At 42.8% G+C, this 19,527-nt stretch overlaps 1 protein-coding gene across 2 annotated transcripts in view; it reads left to right on the top strand.

Annotated features, from left to right (window-relative positions):
- The window catches only part of COL5A1 (collagen type V alpha 1 chain), a 237,648-nt gene extending 218,616 nt beyond the window's left edge, over positions 1–19,032 (top strand). The window contains exons 48-66 of one of the 2 annotated variants that reach the window (XM_073559469.1): positions 1,861–1,968; positions 2,047–2,100; positions 2,210–2,317; positions 2,415–2,468; positions 2,571–2,624; positions 2,708–2,761; positions 2,855–2,908; positions 2,985–3,092; positions 3,179–3,232; positions 4,129–4,182; positions 4,486–4,593; positions 4,886–4,939; positions 5,074–5,109; positions 5,236–5,289; positions 5,373–5,634; positions 5,829–5,941; positions 7,134–7,202; positions 13,512–13,745; positions 15,797–19,032. In XM_073559469.1, coding sequence (XP_073415570.1) covers positions 1,861–1,968; positions 2,047–2,100; positions 2,210–2,317; positions 2,415–2,468; positions 2,571–2,624; positions 2,708–2,761; positions 2,855–2,908; positions 2,985–3,092; positions 3,179–3,232; positions 4,129–4,182; positions 4,486–4,593; positions 4,886–4,939; positions 5,074–5,109; positions 5,236–5,289; positions 5,373–5,634; positions 5,829–5,941; positions 7,134–7,202; positions 13,512–13,745; positions 15,797–15,943 — 1,779 coding nt within the window. In that variant the 3' untranslated portion in view covers positions 15,944–19,032. Of the gene's footprint in view, positions 1–1,860; positions 1,969–2,046; positions 2,101–2,209; positions 2,318–2,414; positions 2,469–2,570; positions 2,625–2,707; positions 2,762–2,854; positions 2,909–2,984; positions 3,093–3,178; positions 3,233–4,128; positions 4,183–4,485; positions 4,594–4,885; positions 4,940–5,073; positions 5,110–5,235; positions 5,290–5,372; positions 5,635–5,828; positions 5,942–7,028; positions 7,098–7,133; positions 7,203–13,511; positions 13,746–15,796 lie in introns of both variants that reach the window. The other variant, XM_073559468.1, reaches the window with a different exon arrangement.
- Positions 19,033–19,527: the final 495 nt, after the last annotated feature.

The following is a 19,527-nucleotide window of genomic DNA, read 5'->3' as shown; positions in this document are numbered from 1 at the left end:
CGACGACAGGTGTCCCGCGTTGGGCTGCAGAATTTTGTGGTAGGAAGACGGCGAGACTTCCTGGTTTGCTCCCTGACAGAAAGTCTGGAGTGCCGCGGTGATGTAGTAGGAGAATAGGCTGCCGGGGGTCTCCTACTTCTCCCTACAGATGGGGGTGCTGCGGTTGAGGCTGGAGGCTGACCCGGAGTCTGGAGCTGGGTACATGGAGCTGAGGTAGGAGAGGCAGCGTCAGGCCCGGCGGATGAAGGTCTAGTCGCCAGGCGTTTTTTTAGCCATTCCAGACCTCCCTCTTTGTCGTCTCTTGCTAAAAGTTGCTGAAGAAGAGCTTCCATCTTTATAAGGAATCTTCTTTCTTCAGGAAAATGTTGTCTGAGGTAAATACTGCCAGTGCAGGTCTTTTTATAAACACAGAAAAACCGCCAAATTTCTCCAGCCAATCCTGGCCCGTTAAAACGTCGCCAAGGAAACCAGTCAGAAACCAGATATGCCCTGCTCCACAAACCATACTGAGGGCGCCCAGCCCACTTTTAACCCATTTTTTTTTTTAAATTAAAATTAAAACAATAAATAAACATTACGGCCCGTATGGCCATGGGACCCTTTATGTATTCCTTTATTGCGGGGGGGCTGACATAACACGACAGGAAGAGCAAGATATACAACAAGAGATGTCTCCATAATACAGCAGGAAGCGCACAATATACAAGACAGATACATCTCCATGATACGGTGGTGAAGCTTACGATATATAGCGCAGAGACGCCTCCGTAATATGGAAGGAAGTGTGTGATATACAGCCAGAGATGTCTCCATATTACTGCAAGAAGTGCACAATATACAACGCAAAGACATCTCAATAATATGGTGGGAAGCGCACGATGTACAACCAGAATTATCTCCATAATACGGCGGGAAATGCACAATATACAGCCAGAGAAGAAGCACATCATATCCAGCGCAGTTACATATCCGTAATATAGCAGGAAGCGTACAATATACAGCTTAGATACATATCCGTAATACGGCGGGGAAGCACACAATATACAGCCAGAGTCTTCTCTGTAATACTGTGGGAAACTCACAATATACAGTGCAGAGACGTCTCTGTAATACGCCAGGAAGTGCGCCATAGATAGTGAGAAGACGTCTAAATAATATGGTGGAAAGCGCACAATATACAGCACACACACACCTCCGTAATACTGTGGGATACCCACTAGAGGCGTCTCCATTATTACAGAGGGAAACTCACAATATACAGTGGAGGAGGCATCGTCATGACTACAGTGGGAAATGTACACAGTACATGGTACGTCTTTATGACGACAGTGAGAACCCCAATCAATACATGAGACAGTGGTAAACGCATACAGTCCATGAGGCATCGCCATGACGACAGCGGGAAGTGCATACATTACATGAGATGTTTCCATGATGACAGCGGGCAACTTACAACATAAATACAGTCAGATGTGAAATATTAAATGAGCATCAGATTAATCCAGAGCACAAAGATCTGATGGAGAATGAAGAAGTGAAGTGTAGGTCACACTCTCCATCATCAGAATTGTCTCTTGTGAGACCTCATCAGTCGTCTAATGTGTTGTCGTCATGAGCCTACTCTTTGCAGTTGGTACTGGAGCGGTTCTGATCTTTGCTCACAAAGGGAGAGTCAGACAAAAGACAATTTCTAAACCTGGGATAAAACAATGAGAATACCCTGCAGTACAGGGTAATGAACATAACTGTCCCTGATGTCTTCCTATCTTGCATTTGCCTAATATATATAGGTGCCCAGAAATATATATTGGGTCAGAATACAATCTACAAAACATTCTATGATGTTTCATCCTTTTTTAGGGCCCACCTGGTCCACCCGGCCCTAGAGGTCCCAATGGATCACCTGGTGCTGACGGTCCTCAAGGTCCTCCTGGAGGAATCGGTAATCCTGGTCCTGTTGGAGAGAAGGTAAATGATCCTCACCGTAAATTAGAAGACTGGACGCTGGGAATGGAATTTAATCTGTTGTGGTTTATTTTTTGACAGGGTGATCCTGGAGAAGCCGGAGAACCTGGTCTTCCTGGAGAACTTGGACCTCCAGTAAGTACAGGAACTTTTATATGATCAGTGGGCCCTGCTTTGGGAACAGGCAAAGGTCTAAATTACTGCAGTTACACAAGAACAAGAATATTTTTAATTTTTGTTCTAGGGCCCAAAAGGTGAAAGAGGAGAGAAAGGAGAAGCAGGCCTGCAAGGGTCTGCTGGACCTCCTGGCCCAAAAGGTCCTCCTGGTGATGACGGTCCAAAGGGTAGCCCTGTAAGTATATTTTCACTCCCATCCTGTTATGTGATGGTTTTATTGATATTCTATGAGTCTGTGGATCAGTCTGAATAAGCTTGTCTCTGCCTTTTAGGGTCCAGTGGGATTTCCTGGGGATCCTGGTCCTCCTGGAGAACCCGGACCCGCTGTAAGTAATTACAATATGTACGGTATTTATACTTTTGAATTCATCAAAGATCAAAACTGATGAAAAAGATTTGTCATATACATTTCATTGTCTACAATATAGGGTCAAGATGGGCCTCCTGGTGATAAGGGAGACGATGGGGAGTCAGGACAACCTGTGAGTACCATCTGTGCCAATAAATGGATGCTGTTATCTCATATAACCAACTATTTAGCGTGTCTTATCTTCTTCCATTGTAGGGGTCACCCGGTCCCACTGGAGAGCCTGGTCCATCTGGTCCACCAGGGAAGAGGGTGAGGATCCAACGGAGATTCTGTACTGCCACCACTGTAAAGATCTGGAAAGAACATATGACCTCAGTGTTTTTTTTTCTCATCTTGTGATAGGGTCCTCCTGGTCCAGCAGGTCCTGAAGGCCGTCAAGGAGAAAAAGGTGCTAAAGTAAGTAAGGTTCACTAAGTGACTTAATGGCTTCACATACAGAGGATGTGCTAACGGCTCATTTCTATTTGATCAGGGTGAACCCGGCCTGGAGGGTCCATCTGGAAAGACAGGTCCTGTTGGTCCTCAAGGTGCCCCTGGAAAACCCGGACCTGAAGGTTTAAGAGGAATTCCTGGACCTGTGGTGAGTACCTTTGTGATCTGAATGATGAAGAAACACCTGCTGAAAATCCCATTTACTGAAAAGATAAATTTTATTTTACTATATAGGGAGAGCAAGGACTGCCAGGTTCAACTGGTCCCGATGGTCCCCCCGGTCCGATGGTAAGTGCAACAGTTATTATCCTGCTCCGTTAATAAGCTAGCCCCTATCTTATTGCTGGGAGTCCAACACTCTGAAGAGCACCATCTGGATTACCACTATCGTAAATCATTGTATATAGGATTATTGAAACTATTGGTGCTCTCTACTTATCTCCTGGCGTCTCATAGAGAATTAATGGAGAAAAGGTGCGCATGCTCAACCTTCACTCCATTCACACTGGACTCTTTAGAGACCCTTTCTCGGGATTGCTGTGAGGGTGCAAAACTTTGTTAGTCTGACAGTCTTGTCATTGTCTAAATTCTCTGATGACTACAAATCCCATTGGAAGGGACCTCGAGGGTTATCTAGTACAACCCTCTGAGCAATGCAGGATTCACTAAACCATCCCAGACATATTTCTGCCCAGACTCTGTTTGAATACTCCATTGAAGGAAAACACTTGTGGCAGCCTGTTCCACTCTCTGATCACCCTCACTGTCAAATTTTTTTTATAATATCTACTCTGTATCTTCTCCCATTTAGTTTCATCCCATTGCTTCTATAGTCTTTTTTTGTGCAAATGAGAATAATGCTGAACCCCCCACACTGTGACAGCCCTTGGTATTTGTAGTCAGCTATTAAGTCTCCTCTCAGTCTTTTGCAAGCTAAACATCCCCAAATCCTCTAAGCGTTCCTCATAGGACATGGTTTGCAGACCGGTCACCATCCTGGTTGCTCTTCTCTGAACTAGCTCCAGTTTGTTCATGTCTTTTTTAAAATGTGGTGCCCAGAACTGGACATAGTATTCCAGATGAGGTCTGACCAAGGAGAAGTAGAGGAAGATATTTACTTCACATGACCTAGACTGTATGCTTCTATTAATAGTAATTAAGTAACCAAACTTTAATCCTAACAGGGTCCTCCTGGTCTTCCAGGATTAAAAGGAGACTCAGGTCCAAAAGGAGAAAAGGTGAGTTGCATTTGTCCGCAAGTGGATTTTATTAGACCAGTGTTGTTATCACAAGTGATCAGACGTTAATCTTGCGTTATGGTGGGACACATGCTCCACCACTGCAGCCATACAATGAGGAGAGATCCCTACGATAAATATTCCTATAGTGATAGTCCATTATAAGACAACCCCTGCAAGTACCATCCATATCACGGCAACACTGTGACTGTAACATGCCTATCCCCTCTCACCCAGAATCTCGCCCTCAGGTATTGCTATTCCTTGGACATGATAACTTTCCATTGTTTATTCCCATCATAGGGTCATCCTGGATTGATTGGTCTTATTGGGCCTCCAGGAGAACAAGGTGAAAAGGGAGATCGTGGTCTTCCAGGTCCTCAAGGTGCTCATGGACCTAAAGGAGAACAGGTAAACAGTCATGATGCACAAATCACAAGGGCTGTCCACAGAGCGAGTGGCGCTGTCACTGGATGATAACCTAAAAGCACAATCCAATTCACACAATCAACAATTATAGGAGCGACACAAAGAAATCCCATCCATCCTGTTACTAATTCACTACCGAGAGGAAGGAGATCCTCCATATATGGGCACACACATTGACAGGGATTGAAAGATCAAATAAAGACCTGACCAGCAAGCAAAGATCAGAGTCTGATCCCATGTACAGGGGCTTTACACTTCATGTCTTCTCTTTCAGGGTATCTTTGGTCCATCCGGTCCTGTTGGCCCCCCTGGACCTCCTGGCTTACCGGTATGTTGATCTTACATTTGCATAAATTTGGGTTTAGTATTTCTCCACTGGCAGGTAACTAGCAGCCTCCAGCCGAGTGTCCTTGTATCACATTTTGTATCATGTGCACAAATGTAATGTGATTTCTCTTTCAGGGAGGAGCTGGTCCTAAAGGTGCTAAAGGATCCTCAGTAAGTGGAAGTCTTCGAAGCGTGAATGCTTCCTGTTCTGGTCCACCTCGTCTTTGGTGATATTAGAGTATTTTTTTGTCTTCAAGTTTTCATTCTTTCAAAACCTTTCCTGTTTTTTTTTTTCAGGGTCCAACTGGTCCAAAAGGTGAAACTGGTACTCCTGGTCCACCAGGACCTCCAGTAAGTGAAGCTTACTTTCCAGAGAGCTGTACTCCAGTGGTTATGTAGAGAGGTAATATTAATATTTCTGGTTTCCTCTCCAGGGTCCCCCAGGTGAAGTGATACAACCACTGCCAGTCCAGTCCTCAAAGAGGACCAAGCGTAATATTGATGCCAGCCAGGTGGTTGATGAAGGAAACGCAGATAATAACTACATGGATTATGCTGACGGCATGGAGGAAATATTTGGTTCTCTGAACTCTCTAAAACTGGAAATTGAACAGATGAAACACCCACTGGGCACAAAGGGTAACCCAGCAAGAACCTGCAAAGACTTACAGCTATGTCACCCTGACTTTCCTGATGGTAAGTACAATGGCCACTGATTGCTAAACTGCTCAAATTAAAGATCATAAATCTCAAAGAGCCACATACCGAGCCTCTGCCAGCAAAGATGTAGAGACAAAGCTAAGAATTTGTAGCAATGGAGGGTATGGCCATCAATTGCTCCGTGCACACGTGGCCCGCTCACATCCTCATCCTCCCTCTTCTTGTTCTAGGTGAATACTGGATTGACCCGAACCAAGGCTGCTCTCGAGACTCTTTCAAAGTGTACTGCAACTTCACGTCGGGAGGAGAGTCCTGTATATTCCCCGACAAGAAGTCTGAAGGAGTAAGTGGTGAAGGATGGCTTAGAATTTGGCATGATATTCGCTTAAATTGTCTGGCAAGGGAAAGCTTGGCACATCAGACAATATTGTGCCGCCATTATTTTAAGATCGCTTAATTAATTGCAGGCTCTCTGCAGACGCTGTCTGCCGGTGGTATTGACTGCCTATGCCTGATCAAAGCAGTGAGCTCCAGGATTGACAGACGATGGGTTAATATCACTCATTCCCTCCATCGAAGATAGGATTGTGGAGCCGTATTACACGCACTGGTTCTATGCTCAGTCCTGGTGACCCTATATTTTCATATACCAGGGATAATGAACATGCCTGTGGTGTCAGAGCGTGCTGGGAGTTGTAGTCTCAGGACTTGTGCTCAAGCTATTGTGGCTGTGTTACCCGGTGCCGTCTGACTAGTGAGAAGTTTGGCTGAACCTTGTGAACTGTTGTTGGAGACTCTGAGTTACCCTGTGCCGCTGGGGGCAATATATTGACAGGCGAGTGTAGTGCGGGGTTGTTAGCTGGAAGAATTACTGCAGTATTAGGCTTTTTCTTTTAAGTCTCCTCTAGTCTATTGATATGGATTGTAATGGCTCAGAACAGAGGTTTAACGCTGCCGAGAGAAATGGATTTGTTTGTGAGTCGTTGTCAGGATTTGCCTCTTCTTTATTTAATACCTGTTTCTATTCTGTCATTTTTTAGCGGAGGGTCTGTTCACTTCTTTGTTGGAGGCTTCGCTTGGTTCCATTGTGCAATAAATTTGCCAGTGCCTAAATGGAAGCCACAATGCAGATGTGAATAGAGCCGTAATGTAATTTTACAGAGCCACCGTATGAATGGGGTCAGCTTTATATGTAATAAGTAAGCCCCATTTACGCTACTGTAACATTAATCTGTCACTTTTTATGTGTGACTTTTACTGCAACCAATAAATAAGTGGTGGTGAATACAGGAACCAGGAAATTGTCATCTTCCTTACTGCATACAGACACTGGATAATGTGGCTAGTGTCCCCTGAGGCCAGGCCTAGGGGCATCCGTTGTGATCCATCTGTATAACTTTGTTTCTTCCTATCCTTCCATTGTGTATCAGGCTAGAATTACATCCTGGCCCAAAGAGAATCCAGGCTCGTGGTTCAGTGAATTCAAGCGTGGTAAACTGGTAAGATTCAGCTGTAACTCATGTCGTATTTTACAGAATAGAATGGCTCGTTGGCCCAAAGAGCTGCCTGGTACATGGTATAGTCATTACAAGCGGGGCTCTATGGTAAGTGGCTAACCCGGCCTCTAGTGTTAACCAGAGCAGCCTGCTTCGGTTATGGCCAAACACTCTGCATGTGGAACTAACACTGGTCATGTGGAAATGGTGTCTGCGGATGACAAGAAAAAACAATTTAAGGTGGAACCAAGAAAACAAGGTTGGTTGTAATCTTCTAAATCTAAGTAATCTTGCGGCTGTCGGTCCTTTAACCCATGAGAGCCGAGCAATGACAGCAAAGGGACAGAGACCGATGAGAATAGATCACCATGAGCCGCAATTCCGGACAATAGAGGATATCACCCAATATTAAAGCGAACCTGTCACCAGGTTTAGCCGATATAAATACGGCCACCGCCTTTCAGGGCTTATCTACAGCATTCTATAATGCTGTAATAAGCCCCCAATCCGACCTGAAAAATAAGTTTTATTATACTCATCCGAGGGGCAGTCCGGTCCAATGGATGTCGCAGGTCCGGGTCTGGCACCTCCCATCTTGGAGTACTTATCTGCCAGTGTGCAGGCGCTGGACCTCTCTAATCTTTCTTGGCACCTGAGCACTGCAGTACATAGAATGCTGTAGATAAGCCCTGAAAGGCTGTGGCCATATCTTATATCGGCCAAACCTGGTGACAAGTTCCCTTTAATTACCTGCACATAGCCCATAAACCACATAGACCTTCAAAACCAGCGAGTGTAATTCAGGAGGTAGGATCAGACACTACCTGGAGTCATGTCCACCTTAAAAGACACTTTGTTTCCTCTGGGAAAGCACGGTCATTGGTGCGGCTACCGTGCTAATCCCGCAATGTTTTTCTATTGGTTATGTCTGTGTGTTGGATGCATAAAGACATCAACTCTGCCCACTGTTTTGGGTACCTATGATTTCTTCATGACGACAAAAATAGGAAATGGCCCCAATAGTAAATGTGAGGATGTGTATATGCTCCAGTTACTGCCAGAACTGTACATTTCATACCGTCAGCCTCCTTCCTGCTGCCTCACTACCTACACATTTCGGAGGTCATGTTTCAAGATTTTCTCAGTAGGGTGATCTTATATACCCATGGTCTGTGTCCCAGGTTTCGTTACACATCTACTCTATGGTTATCCAGTGCATTAGAGAATCCCTGCTTAGCTCAGTAGCCGTTGTTGCACAGTGCTGGCAGAGAAAATGAGATAGCAGAACTTTGATTGCAGCTCTGTCAGTATCTGAAGCAGAGTATAAGATATGATGCAAAATCAGCTATAATCAAAGCCACTGAGCACCATGTAAGATATAATGCGACACCACTGGCATCACATTACATCTTACATGATTTAGATTACATGACAAATGCAGCGCTGTCCTTAGTTAACTGACACATACTGCTTATTCCTTTTAATAAGCATGGGCAGCATTCAAGTGATTGGTTCCTTTCCAGGTCCGGGTGCAAAAAACATGTGAATAAGTCTTGAGACTTGTATTAAGGTAACATTTCTACTTTATTAAAAAAAACAGTGCACTCTGAAGCCAGCAGTATCTTCAATACAGCAGCAGGCCCTGCGATGTAAGAGGAGGCAGTCTTCCTAGTTTGGTAGTCATGGAGAAGCGACGAATACCTCAGCTCCCTCCTCTGCTTTCAATATCATAGGTACTCAGGGTGGCTGCTTTGAAGTAGAAAACTTTGCAGCTCTTGCTGGCATCATTGCCGATCCGTGTCTTAACTTCACAGCCTCTGTCAAGTCTTCTCTATAATTTTTTTTGTACATGTCAATTTGTTTGCTATAGAGTGATTTCTCATAATCCTCAATTTCATTCTCGGCCCCTAAGAGCTTTCTGCTTTGGATACAGGAGCTGAATTAACTGCAGGTACTGAGGATCATGGTTTAAAGAAACAGCTACCAACACATATGGAAGTGAGACCAGAGAGGAGCCTGTGACTCAGTTTCTCCTCGTCATGCGACTTCATACCAATAATCATATAAAGGCCCCTTCACCCTTCAGTGACTATAGATAGGATATGACTTTTTTTTTTAATAACAGAAGTATAAAACTGGACCAGACCTTCCACAAATGGAAACTGTTTTTTGGTCTCCATAAGGTAAATGAGCCTCTGGGGCTGACTGAGGTTTGTGGTGGTAGTCGTGCATACTCTGCGCATGCTGCAAACTCCAGGGATGTTGCTTCTGATGTGTTGTTAGCTGAGTCTAAACTTGCATGCTGCTCTCTTCTGTTCAGTCCTCTTCTTTCTCAGGCAGCAGAACGGTCCCAGAGTGGTTTGTATAGATTTTCCTATTAATGGATTGTTATGTGATGCACTGTACAGTGTGTATTATATGTTATATATTATCTACTTTCAGAATTCACGTTGACCCCACTAAAGAGTATTCTAGCCCCCACTAATCACTAGAACGAAGTGAAAGCGGCACTGAGCTTTTTTCAGAGGCCGCATTTCGGTCACTGATGGTGATAATGTCATCATTGCTCTGTCAGCTTTCGAGGGGGAAGGATTCTACACCACCAATATACAGTCATGTGTAAATATACAGTTTTGTGCAAAAGTCTTAGACAGGTGTGGATGAAATGCTGCAAAGTAAGAAGCTTCCAAAAGTGTTAATAGATAAAACAAACTAATAGCAAAATGCAAAGTGACTGAAAAAAAGAGAAATTTAAATCTCATCAGTATCTGCTGACCACCCATCACCTCCATCATCAGTATCTGCTGACCGACTGTCGCTTTCATCACCTCTTCTTGTCACTTGTACACAGGTAATGAAAGAATTCAACAGGAGGTTGTTGGAGCTCGTTGTTCAACTACAGAATAAATTTGGAGCTAACCAATTGCCTCCTCATGAACAGTGTCATAACTAGAGTCTGATGGGCCCTGCTGCAAGGTTTGGACCGTGCCCCTTCCATCCTGGTATATATGTTCCTCATCCTGAGTTCCATCCATATAGATATATACAGGTTCTTCTCACAAAATTAGAATATCATCAAAAAGTTAATTTACTGTATATACTCGAGTATAAGCCGACCCGAGTATAAGCAGAGGCACCTAATTTTGCCACAAATAATTGGGAAAACGTATTGACTCAAGTATAAGCCAGGTATGCAATGTCCCCCCATCATCCCTATCCTTGTATGCTTGGGTCCTCATCCCTATCCTTGCATGCATGGCTCCTTATCCCCATCTTTGTCTGCATGGCTCCTCTTTCCTGTCCTGTTATGAATGGCCCCCCATGAAAAAAGCATAAAAAACAAACTCCTACTTATCTTCCCTGTACACCCTCGCAGCATCCTGTTCCGGCTTCCAGCTGCTCCTGCGGCCGAGTGATCACGTGTCCCCGCTCATTAAGATAATGAATATTCAACTCTCTCCACTCACCGGGGACACGTGATGGCTCGGACACCAGGATGCTGCGAGGGCACGCAGGGAAGGTAAGTAGGACCGGTATTTTTTTTTTACATCTGCTGGAAGCCGGCAGCTGCAGCTGTAACTGTGTGCGCTATAAGAGAAATGAATATTCATTGCCAGTGCAGTGAATATTCATTTCTCTTTAGCATTGGTACAGTTACAGCCGCAGCCGCCAACTCCTGCCTCCTGTAAGCAACTACTCCGCCGCTCCCCCTCCTCCACCGGCCTTCTGGGACAATGGCTCGTGTATAAGCCGAGGGGGGGGGGATGTTTTCAGCACAGAGAATGTGCTGAAAAACTCTACTTATACCCGAGTATATACAGTATTTCAGTTCTTCAATACAAAGAGTGAAACTCATATTAGAGAGTCATTACAACAGAGTGATCTATTTCAAGTGTTTTTCTGTTAATGTTGAGGATTATGGCTTACAGCCAATGAAAACCCAAAGGTTATTATCTCAGTAAATTAGAATAATTAACAAAAAATACCTGCAAAGGCTTCATAGGCGTTTAAAACGGTCCCTTAGTCTGTTTCAGTAGGCTCCACAATCATGGGGAAGACTACTGACTTGACAGATGTCCAGAAGGCAGTCATTGACACATTCCACAAGGAGGGTAAGCCACAAAAGGTCATTGCTAAAGAAGCTGGCAGTTTAATAAGCTTGGATACAGCACACTAATGTAAAGTTGAGTGGAAGGAAAAAGTGTGGTTGAAAAACGTGCACAAGCAACCGGGATAACCGCAGTCTTGAAAGGATATGAATTTCACTTTTTTGTATTGAGCTGAAATAAATTAACTTTTTGCTGATATTCTAATTTAGTGAGAAGCACCTGTATATATCCCCCATCCTGGTATATGTCCCCCGTTCTGCTGCTGTTCTTTAATATATAGAAAAAAATAAACCATTATACTCACCAGGGGCTTTCATAGAATCATGGGGCCTCATAGCATAAGTATAATGCATTCCCCATAGTCCTCCATATAGTATAATACACAGCCAATAGTCCTCCATATTACAATAATACACACCCCATATTCTTCATATAATATAATGCACAGCCCATAGTCCTCCATGCAGTATAATGCACCCCACATTGTCTTTCATACAGTATAATGCGCCCCCCAAGGTCCTCCATATAGTATAATGCATCTTCCATAAATAATGCACAGTCCATAGTCCTCCATACAGTATAATGCACCCCTCATTGTCCTTCATACAGTATATTGCTCCCCCATAGTCCTCCATATAGTATAATGCGTATTCCATAAATAATGGACAGTCCATAGTCGTCCATACAGTATAATGCACCCCTCATTGTCCTTCATACAGTATAATGCACCCCCCATAGTCCTCCATATAGTATAATGTGTCTTCCATAAATAATGCACAGCCCATAGTCCTCCATAGAATATAATGCACCCTCCATAGTCTTCCATATATAATGCACAGCTAATAGTCCTCCATATTAGTATAATACACACCCCATATCCTTCATATAATATAATGCACAGCCCATAGTCCACCCTCCACTATAAGGCTCAACCCAAGTGACCACCATGTACTCACTGGTTTAAAAAATAAATAACTGCTCATCTTCCCTTCACCACGTGGCATCCTCTTCTGGAAACGGCAGCTGACTTAAGCATGCAAGTGACGAGACCGCAAGAGGTCACTGCCATGCGCCGCCAGACACGTGCAAGAATGCACATCTAGTTGAACTTTCTGCTGGCGTTGGTGGACCCCCACCCGCTCGCCCCTGACATGATATTACATAATGGATAAGTATGTACTTGGATTTCTCAACACTGGGGACACTAAAAAAATGGCCAATATTAAGGACTGTAAACCAAGCTGTCGGCCAAGGATATTTCTACAGCAGATGAGACATCATGAAGATGTCCAGCAGTGCCATCAGCTCAGAACTGAGGCGCAAAATGTGAAATATTTGGTAGCAAGAGAAGCAGATTGTACCCGAAGGGCTGGAGAGCAAAACAATAATGAAGAGGCTGCATTTCCAGACATGGAGTTGTGGGTTTGGTCATGATTAATGGCATCATCAATACTGAGAAATCCAGGCAGATACTTACCCATCATGAAATACCATCCAGGAGACGTCTTATTCTGCAGCCGGACAACAACCCCATCTAATATCCGTAAGGACGAGGAGTCTTGGAAGTGATTATACTGCCCCCAAGAACCCTTATCTCACATAATCCGTCTGTCAGGGATCACATGAAGAGACAGAAGGATCTGCATAAGCCTCATACACAGAAGATCTGGGGTCACTTCTCCAAGATGTTTGGAACAACCTCCTGGTGAGTTCTTCCGCAAGCTTTGTACAAGTGACGAGAAGAAGTGATGAAGGTCATGGGTTATTACACTAAATACATTTTATTAATTGATAAAAATACACTATTAACACTTTATTTTCTTACTCTGCAGCATTCTTTCCACACCTGCCTAAAACTTTTACACATTACTGATGAAAGATTCTCAATTCTCACCAGTTACCTGCCCTGAACCTGACAGCCTCACACATTCCAATTACGGACCATGTTACACGGATGTGTGAATGAGGCTTAAGGATGAGCAGGATTTACTGATTGCACCCAGCTAAATATAGATGAAAATCTGAACCTGAAAGTAAACCCCAATTCTCAAATATCACTCAACTGGTCTAGATATTTAGGGCTAAGGCAAGCCTATGTGGGCCACAGGATACCCGTGCTCATGAAAGCTACATAAATTCTGATTATTTGCTGTCTCTCAGGTTGAGCACATGAGCATGTGATAGCAGCGCACCATTCACCTCCTGATCTGGAATTGTTCGATGCCAAACAACCTCATTTGTGAGAGGTGTGTGAGCGATGTCTTACACGGTCAGTTTTTACCCTGTAGATGTTTCTGATTCGTTTCAGCTGTCCTACGTGGATGCGGATGGAAACCCAGTTGGCGTGGTACAGATGACATTCCTGAGGCTTCTCAGTGCCTCCGCCAAACAGAACATCACCTACAACTGCTTCCAGTCTGTAGCCTGGCATGACGCCACCACCAACAGCCATGACAAGGCGATACGCTTCCTGGGCTCTAATGATGAAGAAATGTCCCATGACAACAACCCGTACATTCAGGCCATCATGGATGGATGTGCAGTAAGTGACTCAGCTCCATCTGTCTCATCTGATAGGAGTCTGGTGCACCATTTACCGCGGTGACAGGTGATCAGATTATTACAGTGGCTGCCGGCGTCATGAGAGACATTGTTCTAGTGACATGAAAGGCTCTGGATGTGAATGCAGCAGGGATAAACCAGTCTATTGATCTACAGCACAATGTCAGGCTGCAGTACACAGTACCAGACGAGTATTATTAGTTCTGACACAAAAAAAAACATTTATCAATAGGAAATGAATCCAGAGCCGTGGAGACTCCAAGACACATTATATGATTAATATGGATTCATCTTTTGAGATGGAGGAGACACAAGCAGTCACCTCGTTGGTCACAGGACAAGGCTGAGTAATACCAGGAACCTTAGCTGTCTCCTCATGCTCCTATGCCTTTTGCAGTACAAAGGAGCTGGCACCAATTTTTGCTCTTATTTTACTTTTTATAAATCCGCCATGCAGTCGAAGGGATATAGGCCTTTTTATGGCCCTTAGGGTATGTGCACAATTTTTTTTTTTTTAGGTGAATCAGCTCAGGAACCCACCAGCAAAAATGCTAAAAGAATGAAAAAAATGCATTACATTCTAAAATCCATTTCTGTGTGCATGTTCTGTGTTTTTGAGCCTCTTACAACCACTTCAGATTTCAAAAGTTTTGAATTTGATAAAAGTGAACAGTCCGCTCACATTTCGTCCCAACAGTCCCATTTTTCTACCCATGGTTTAGGTTTAATCCTATGGGGTATACTGGATGTTAAGGCTGAACCTAAAGTATAGCGCTGATAGGGCATGAATGAAGGGGGTGGTAATTAATTTGCTTACTTTTCTTGTATCGCTGTCTGTTTAGTGTTTTTTTTAATTAAAAGAGTTTTCCCAAGAAGAAAATACATTTTAATTAACAGATCTTGGAATAATAATAATTTCCACAATTGGGTGTGTTAAAAAAAATGTTCCTGTGCTGAGAATCTTAGAAATGTGTCCCTGTGTAATGGCTGTGTCTGACCATGCAGAACATGGTCTGATCATACCACAGCTCCTGGGCAGGTGGGAGAAAAAAGAGTATATAGACAGAACGGCACAGGATCACAGCTGATTCTTTTTGTGTGGCAAAAGATTTCACTGCCTGTTTTTAAACAATGCTTTACCTCTAGAGAAAGAATCAGCTGTTATCCCGTACTGTAGTGTCTGTATACTCTTTTGTGTCCTCCCATGCCCAGGAGCTGTGGTATGATTAGAAACATTCATTACAAAGCACCTAGCAGGGGCACATTTATAAGATTATCTCAGCCCTTGTGGAACTTATTATTTCAAGATCTGTTGACTAAAATTAACTTTGTTAATGGGAACCCACCTTTAACTCATAAACTCCTTTAATAAGGGGATTAGTAGTTTATAGTGATGAACAAGTATGAGCAAGTATACTCGTTGCTCGGGTTTCCTCCGAGTATTTTGGCGTGCTCGGAGATTTAGTTTGTGTCCACGCAGCTGCATGATTTGTGGCTGCTGGACAGGCTGAATACATGTGAGGAATGCCTGTTTGTTAGGGAATCTCCACATGTATTCAGCCTGTCTAGCAGCCACAAATCATGCAGCTTCTTCAACAAAAACTAAATCTCTGAGCACGCCAAAATACTCGGAGGTCACCCAAGCAATGAGTATACTCGCTCATCACTAGTAGTTTACTATGGAGCAAAAGTGAACTCACAGAACCTGCCACAGAAGTGAATGTGGGTAATACAAATGGCTTTGTTCGCACACTCTGGAATTCTGGGTGACAATAGCCCCTCTGCATGCCCCCCCAGGAGTTATCAGCCAGAGACCCCATCTTCCAATTATCTATGAAACCCAACTGTCCTAAAGCTGCCACATTGCTGGGGAACCTGCATGATAAGTTAGTAACCAATGCAAAGTAAAATGTTGAAGCAGACAAATCTACAGATTTTTCATTCATAGAGCGGACCCCACATACTGTAGATTCATACGTATTTCTTAGGTGTGATGGAAGTTCTGACTTTTTCCTTTCTCTCCTCCCTTAGTCTAAGAAGGGCTCCCAGAAGACCATCCTGGAGCTGAACACTCCCAAGGTGGAGCAAGCCCCTATAGTGGATCTAATGTTCAATGACTTTGGAGACCCAACACAAAAATTTGGCTTTGAAGTGGGACCAGTGTGTTTCCTAGGCTAAAAAAAACTCTTAAATAATGAAAAATAAAAAAAAAAAGATAAATATATGCAAGTACACTTTTTGTTGAGAAAAGAGGCCAATAGCATAAGAGAATGCCACGTTTCCAAATCAGCAACCTTGAAACCTCATCACAGCCTATTACTTGTCTCACATGCACGTTCTTCAGCTGGGGCAAAAAAAGGCCTGAACCCCCCAATCTGCCTGGCATCCCGGGTGTGGACCACCAACCTTTTAGACAAAGAGAAAACCACTGGGTACCCGCAGCCTTGGGATCACATGACCTAAACAGCATCACGTGACAATCATTAGAAGCACATGACGGATCTGCTCCCAGGTACACAAACCTCCTCAGCACAGACGGGAAGAAAACGGCCACATGTGACAGAGATGCCTGAACATAATATTCCACTTTCAGGCAACTTTGAACCAGAAAAGGCAATCCTCCTCGTTTCTCAGTTTCCTAATGAAAGCAATCATCCCTGGGCATATTGTGCCCGCTTGTCCCTTGTATTAAAAGGTGCTTATATTTTTGTATGTAATTATTTCTATTGTATATTATTGTTATTTTTTTGTTTAAATGATAAAAGAAGTTGCCTTTTTCTAAGCTTTAACGCCTGCATGTGACCTGGGGCAAAGACATGGCAGATATTTTATAGATTTCTATAAACACAGATTTCAGTTTACAACGTGTACTGCGCTCCCGTGTTGTCTCCATCGTTACATAACTGCAGTTTAGGGACAATTTTTTGGTTGAGAAAGTTGCTAGAAACTAAGGTGCCAGCGATTTACAGTCTATGCAAAGTAAACAATTACCCCCAAAACACCGCAACCCCCTCATAGCATAAGAAAGCAGCTATGGACTGTGACTAAGCCACTGCTAGCGACTCACAGACACTGATTACATATTGTATAGAACGGAGAGATTAGCAGAAAATATTTTTGTAATTGATGAAACACGTACGCCTTTAATAATCCGGCTGACGGATCAAGAAAGCAAATCTGAAAACATTTGGGGTATTGTGACGAGAGAGCCAGCTGACGAGACGCTTGTACAGTATTATCACCTCCTTACTTTTACCTCCATGCTGCCTCGTCACAGGGTGGGAGATTGCCTGTAATATCTTGTCAGAAATAGGTGCTAAGTTCAATTTTTCCTGTGGTGCTACTTTTTGTTCTCCTCTGGGGGCGCTCCGAATCTTTTCTGTCAGACATATCCCACACTAATGCTAGCTGCCAGATATAATGCATGTTTCCTTTTGTATTCATTCAAAATGTAGATATGGCGTCATAATAAGAAAACGGAACGGAATTGTGGTAGCTTCCCATGTAGCCTTCTCCCTGTATGTAATAATCACTTGCTGATTGTGGTGCTAACTTATGTTGTTTGTTTTAAGTGTTGAAGAAAAAAAAGTTTTTGTATTTTCTCATGTGCTGCCCCCGAGCCCCAACGCGAGGCCGAGGCCGGCAAATGTGTCTACAAAACTAGTTTCTATGGTTCCAAGTCCAGAGAACATTTCCATGGCCAGCACTGTACGAGGCTGGAACAACCGCACCAATTCAATAAAGTCAAAGGGACAACAAGCTTGAATTTGCCTCTTTTATGAACTCTGAAAAAGTAAATCTGGTCTATTATCTTTCACCTTGTCATGTAGGTCAGTTCCACCCGGCTGTAACACGACACATTTTAGGGTCCTTATCACAGCCCAGACACCCCCCCCCCACCTTTATACTAAACAGTCATCATAGAACTAAAGGTGCTACCGTCATATAGCTGCGAGAAACCCGTCTTCGGAAATTCACCCTGAATTTCTTTTCAAGGCTAATATTAAGTAGCAGCATGGTTTACAAAGCCTTTATTAAAAGAATAAATTTGAATAAAAAAATGAAAAGCAAATCCTAACTACATTGTTGTTTTGTGTATCCCAGTAGAAATGGCCTTTAGCTTCTCACACATTAATTATTACCATATTTCCATTGGTGTAGAAGATCAACTAGTTTCCAAATCTCTGATCTAATTTGATAAAACAAAGACGACAATCACCCCCAACATCTAGAACCCATGTTCCTTTAGTTCACACAAATTAATGAGTGACCAGACCGGTGAAGCCGTCAAGTGGAGTGCGGGTGTCCAGCCTATTAATGTGGCTCCGGTTAAGCGTGGGCTGTCATTTTATAAATTGGCGCTTCACACAATGTAATAAATAGATAAAATAATAACTGAATGCAGTAGATGTTCCAGAAAGGAAGAAAAATGTTGGTGACATTACATCTCTATGGATGGACCTGGGGTACATTTCTGTGGTGTGTGGGGGACAAAAAAAAGGATTTTCATTGTTATCTGTAATGTAACATTCCTTATGTATGCCAAATCTTCAAAATACAAACATTTTTAAGTTATGTAAATTGGGTAAGTTTTGTATTTCAGTGATTCTCACGCATCAAAATGTGTAGATCTGATCTGGCGATGTATAAGAAGAATCTCCTAAATATTAGATTCCAGTCTCACAGTTTACTACTTAGGCGATGCACGTACAGAGAGCGATACCCTGTGGAATATTGAATTCACATTCGTAATATAGCCATTGACTATTCAGACACATTCCCGTCACAGGGGGCAACTATATAAAATAAATAAATTGTGGATGCCTCTTAGCAATGGAACTAGCTTGCACATTCATGATAAAAACAACCTAAAGTCTGTCTCTATTGCAGTCACCAGTGTGATTCTGTTTCGGTCATGTGATTATAATGATTTGATAACGATCTTTCCCTTCCATTCACATTCAGTATTTATATTAAAATATACTTCCTTCCTGCTCCTGAAGAAGATGACATTTTATCCTGTGCAATTTTTTTTTCTTTAAGTTGTGCTAATTATGACTTGAAAAATGATCAAATCAAGCAAGAAATATATCAGAATGAAATGGCTCTTGCCCAGAACCTGTTCAGCCCCCATAAGACACGTGCACATTTCTAAATCAAGACGCCCTCAAGGGGATTTTTATATTTTAAACCTGTGTTAAAAAAAAAAAAAAAGTATATTAGATATTTTTTGTTTTTAATAAATCAAGTTTACTGTTCGTACCTGGTTACTTGATGTGAATGTTTTTTTTTTCCTTTAAGTATAATAAAGATTTAATTTCTTTTTGTTCTCTGCTCCATGAGAATAAAACTCTGCAATGACTAAAAGAGTCTAAAGTCTAAATGATAGAAGAGCGGCCTCCAAAGGAGAATTAAATAATGTATATTTTACTATTCAGTTTTTTATGGTCAAAAATAAAATTGTAACCTTGTGACATTCAATGATTGAGCCGACTGATTAACATCTGCATTATAATGAGGACACGTCACAGACCATTTTTCTATTTTCTGACTAGTCCCACTCTGCTCCACATACAGTGTAAGTTGATGGTTATGAGGCAAACACTCGACGTCTTGAAGGGCCCAGACCCTTTTAGGACTTGACCATAATCCATTATCTTGGACAATCATTTTAAAAGTCCTCCAGAATCAGCGCCACCCTTGTCTACAGATTTTGTGTACTGTAGTATGGCAACTGAGCCTTATTCAGTTTTATCAGAGGG

This window comes from Dendrobates tinctorius, unplaced genomic scaffold (assembly GCF_039654945.1).
Source record: "Dendrobates tinctorius isolate UK_male_01 unplaced genomic scaffold, ASM3965494v1 ptg000013l, whole genome shotgun sequence".
NCBI lineage: Eukaryota > Metazoa > Chordata > Amphibia > Anura > Dendrobatidae > Dendrobates > Dendrobates tinctorius.
Note: the sequence above shows the minus strand (reverse complement) of the source record. Positions and strands in the feature narration are given on the sequence as shown.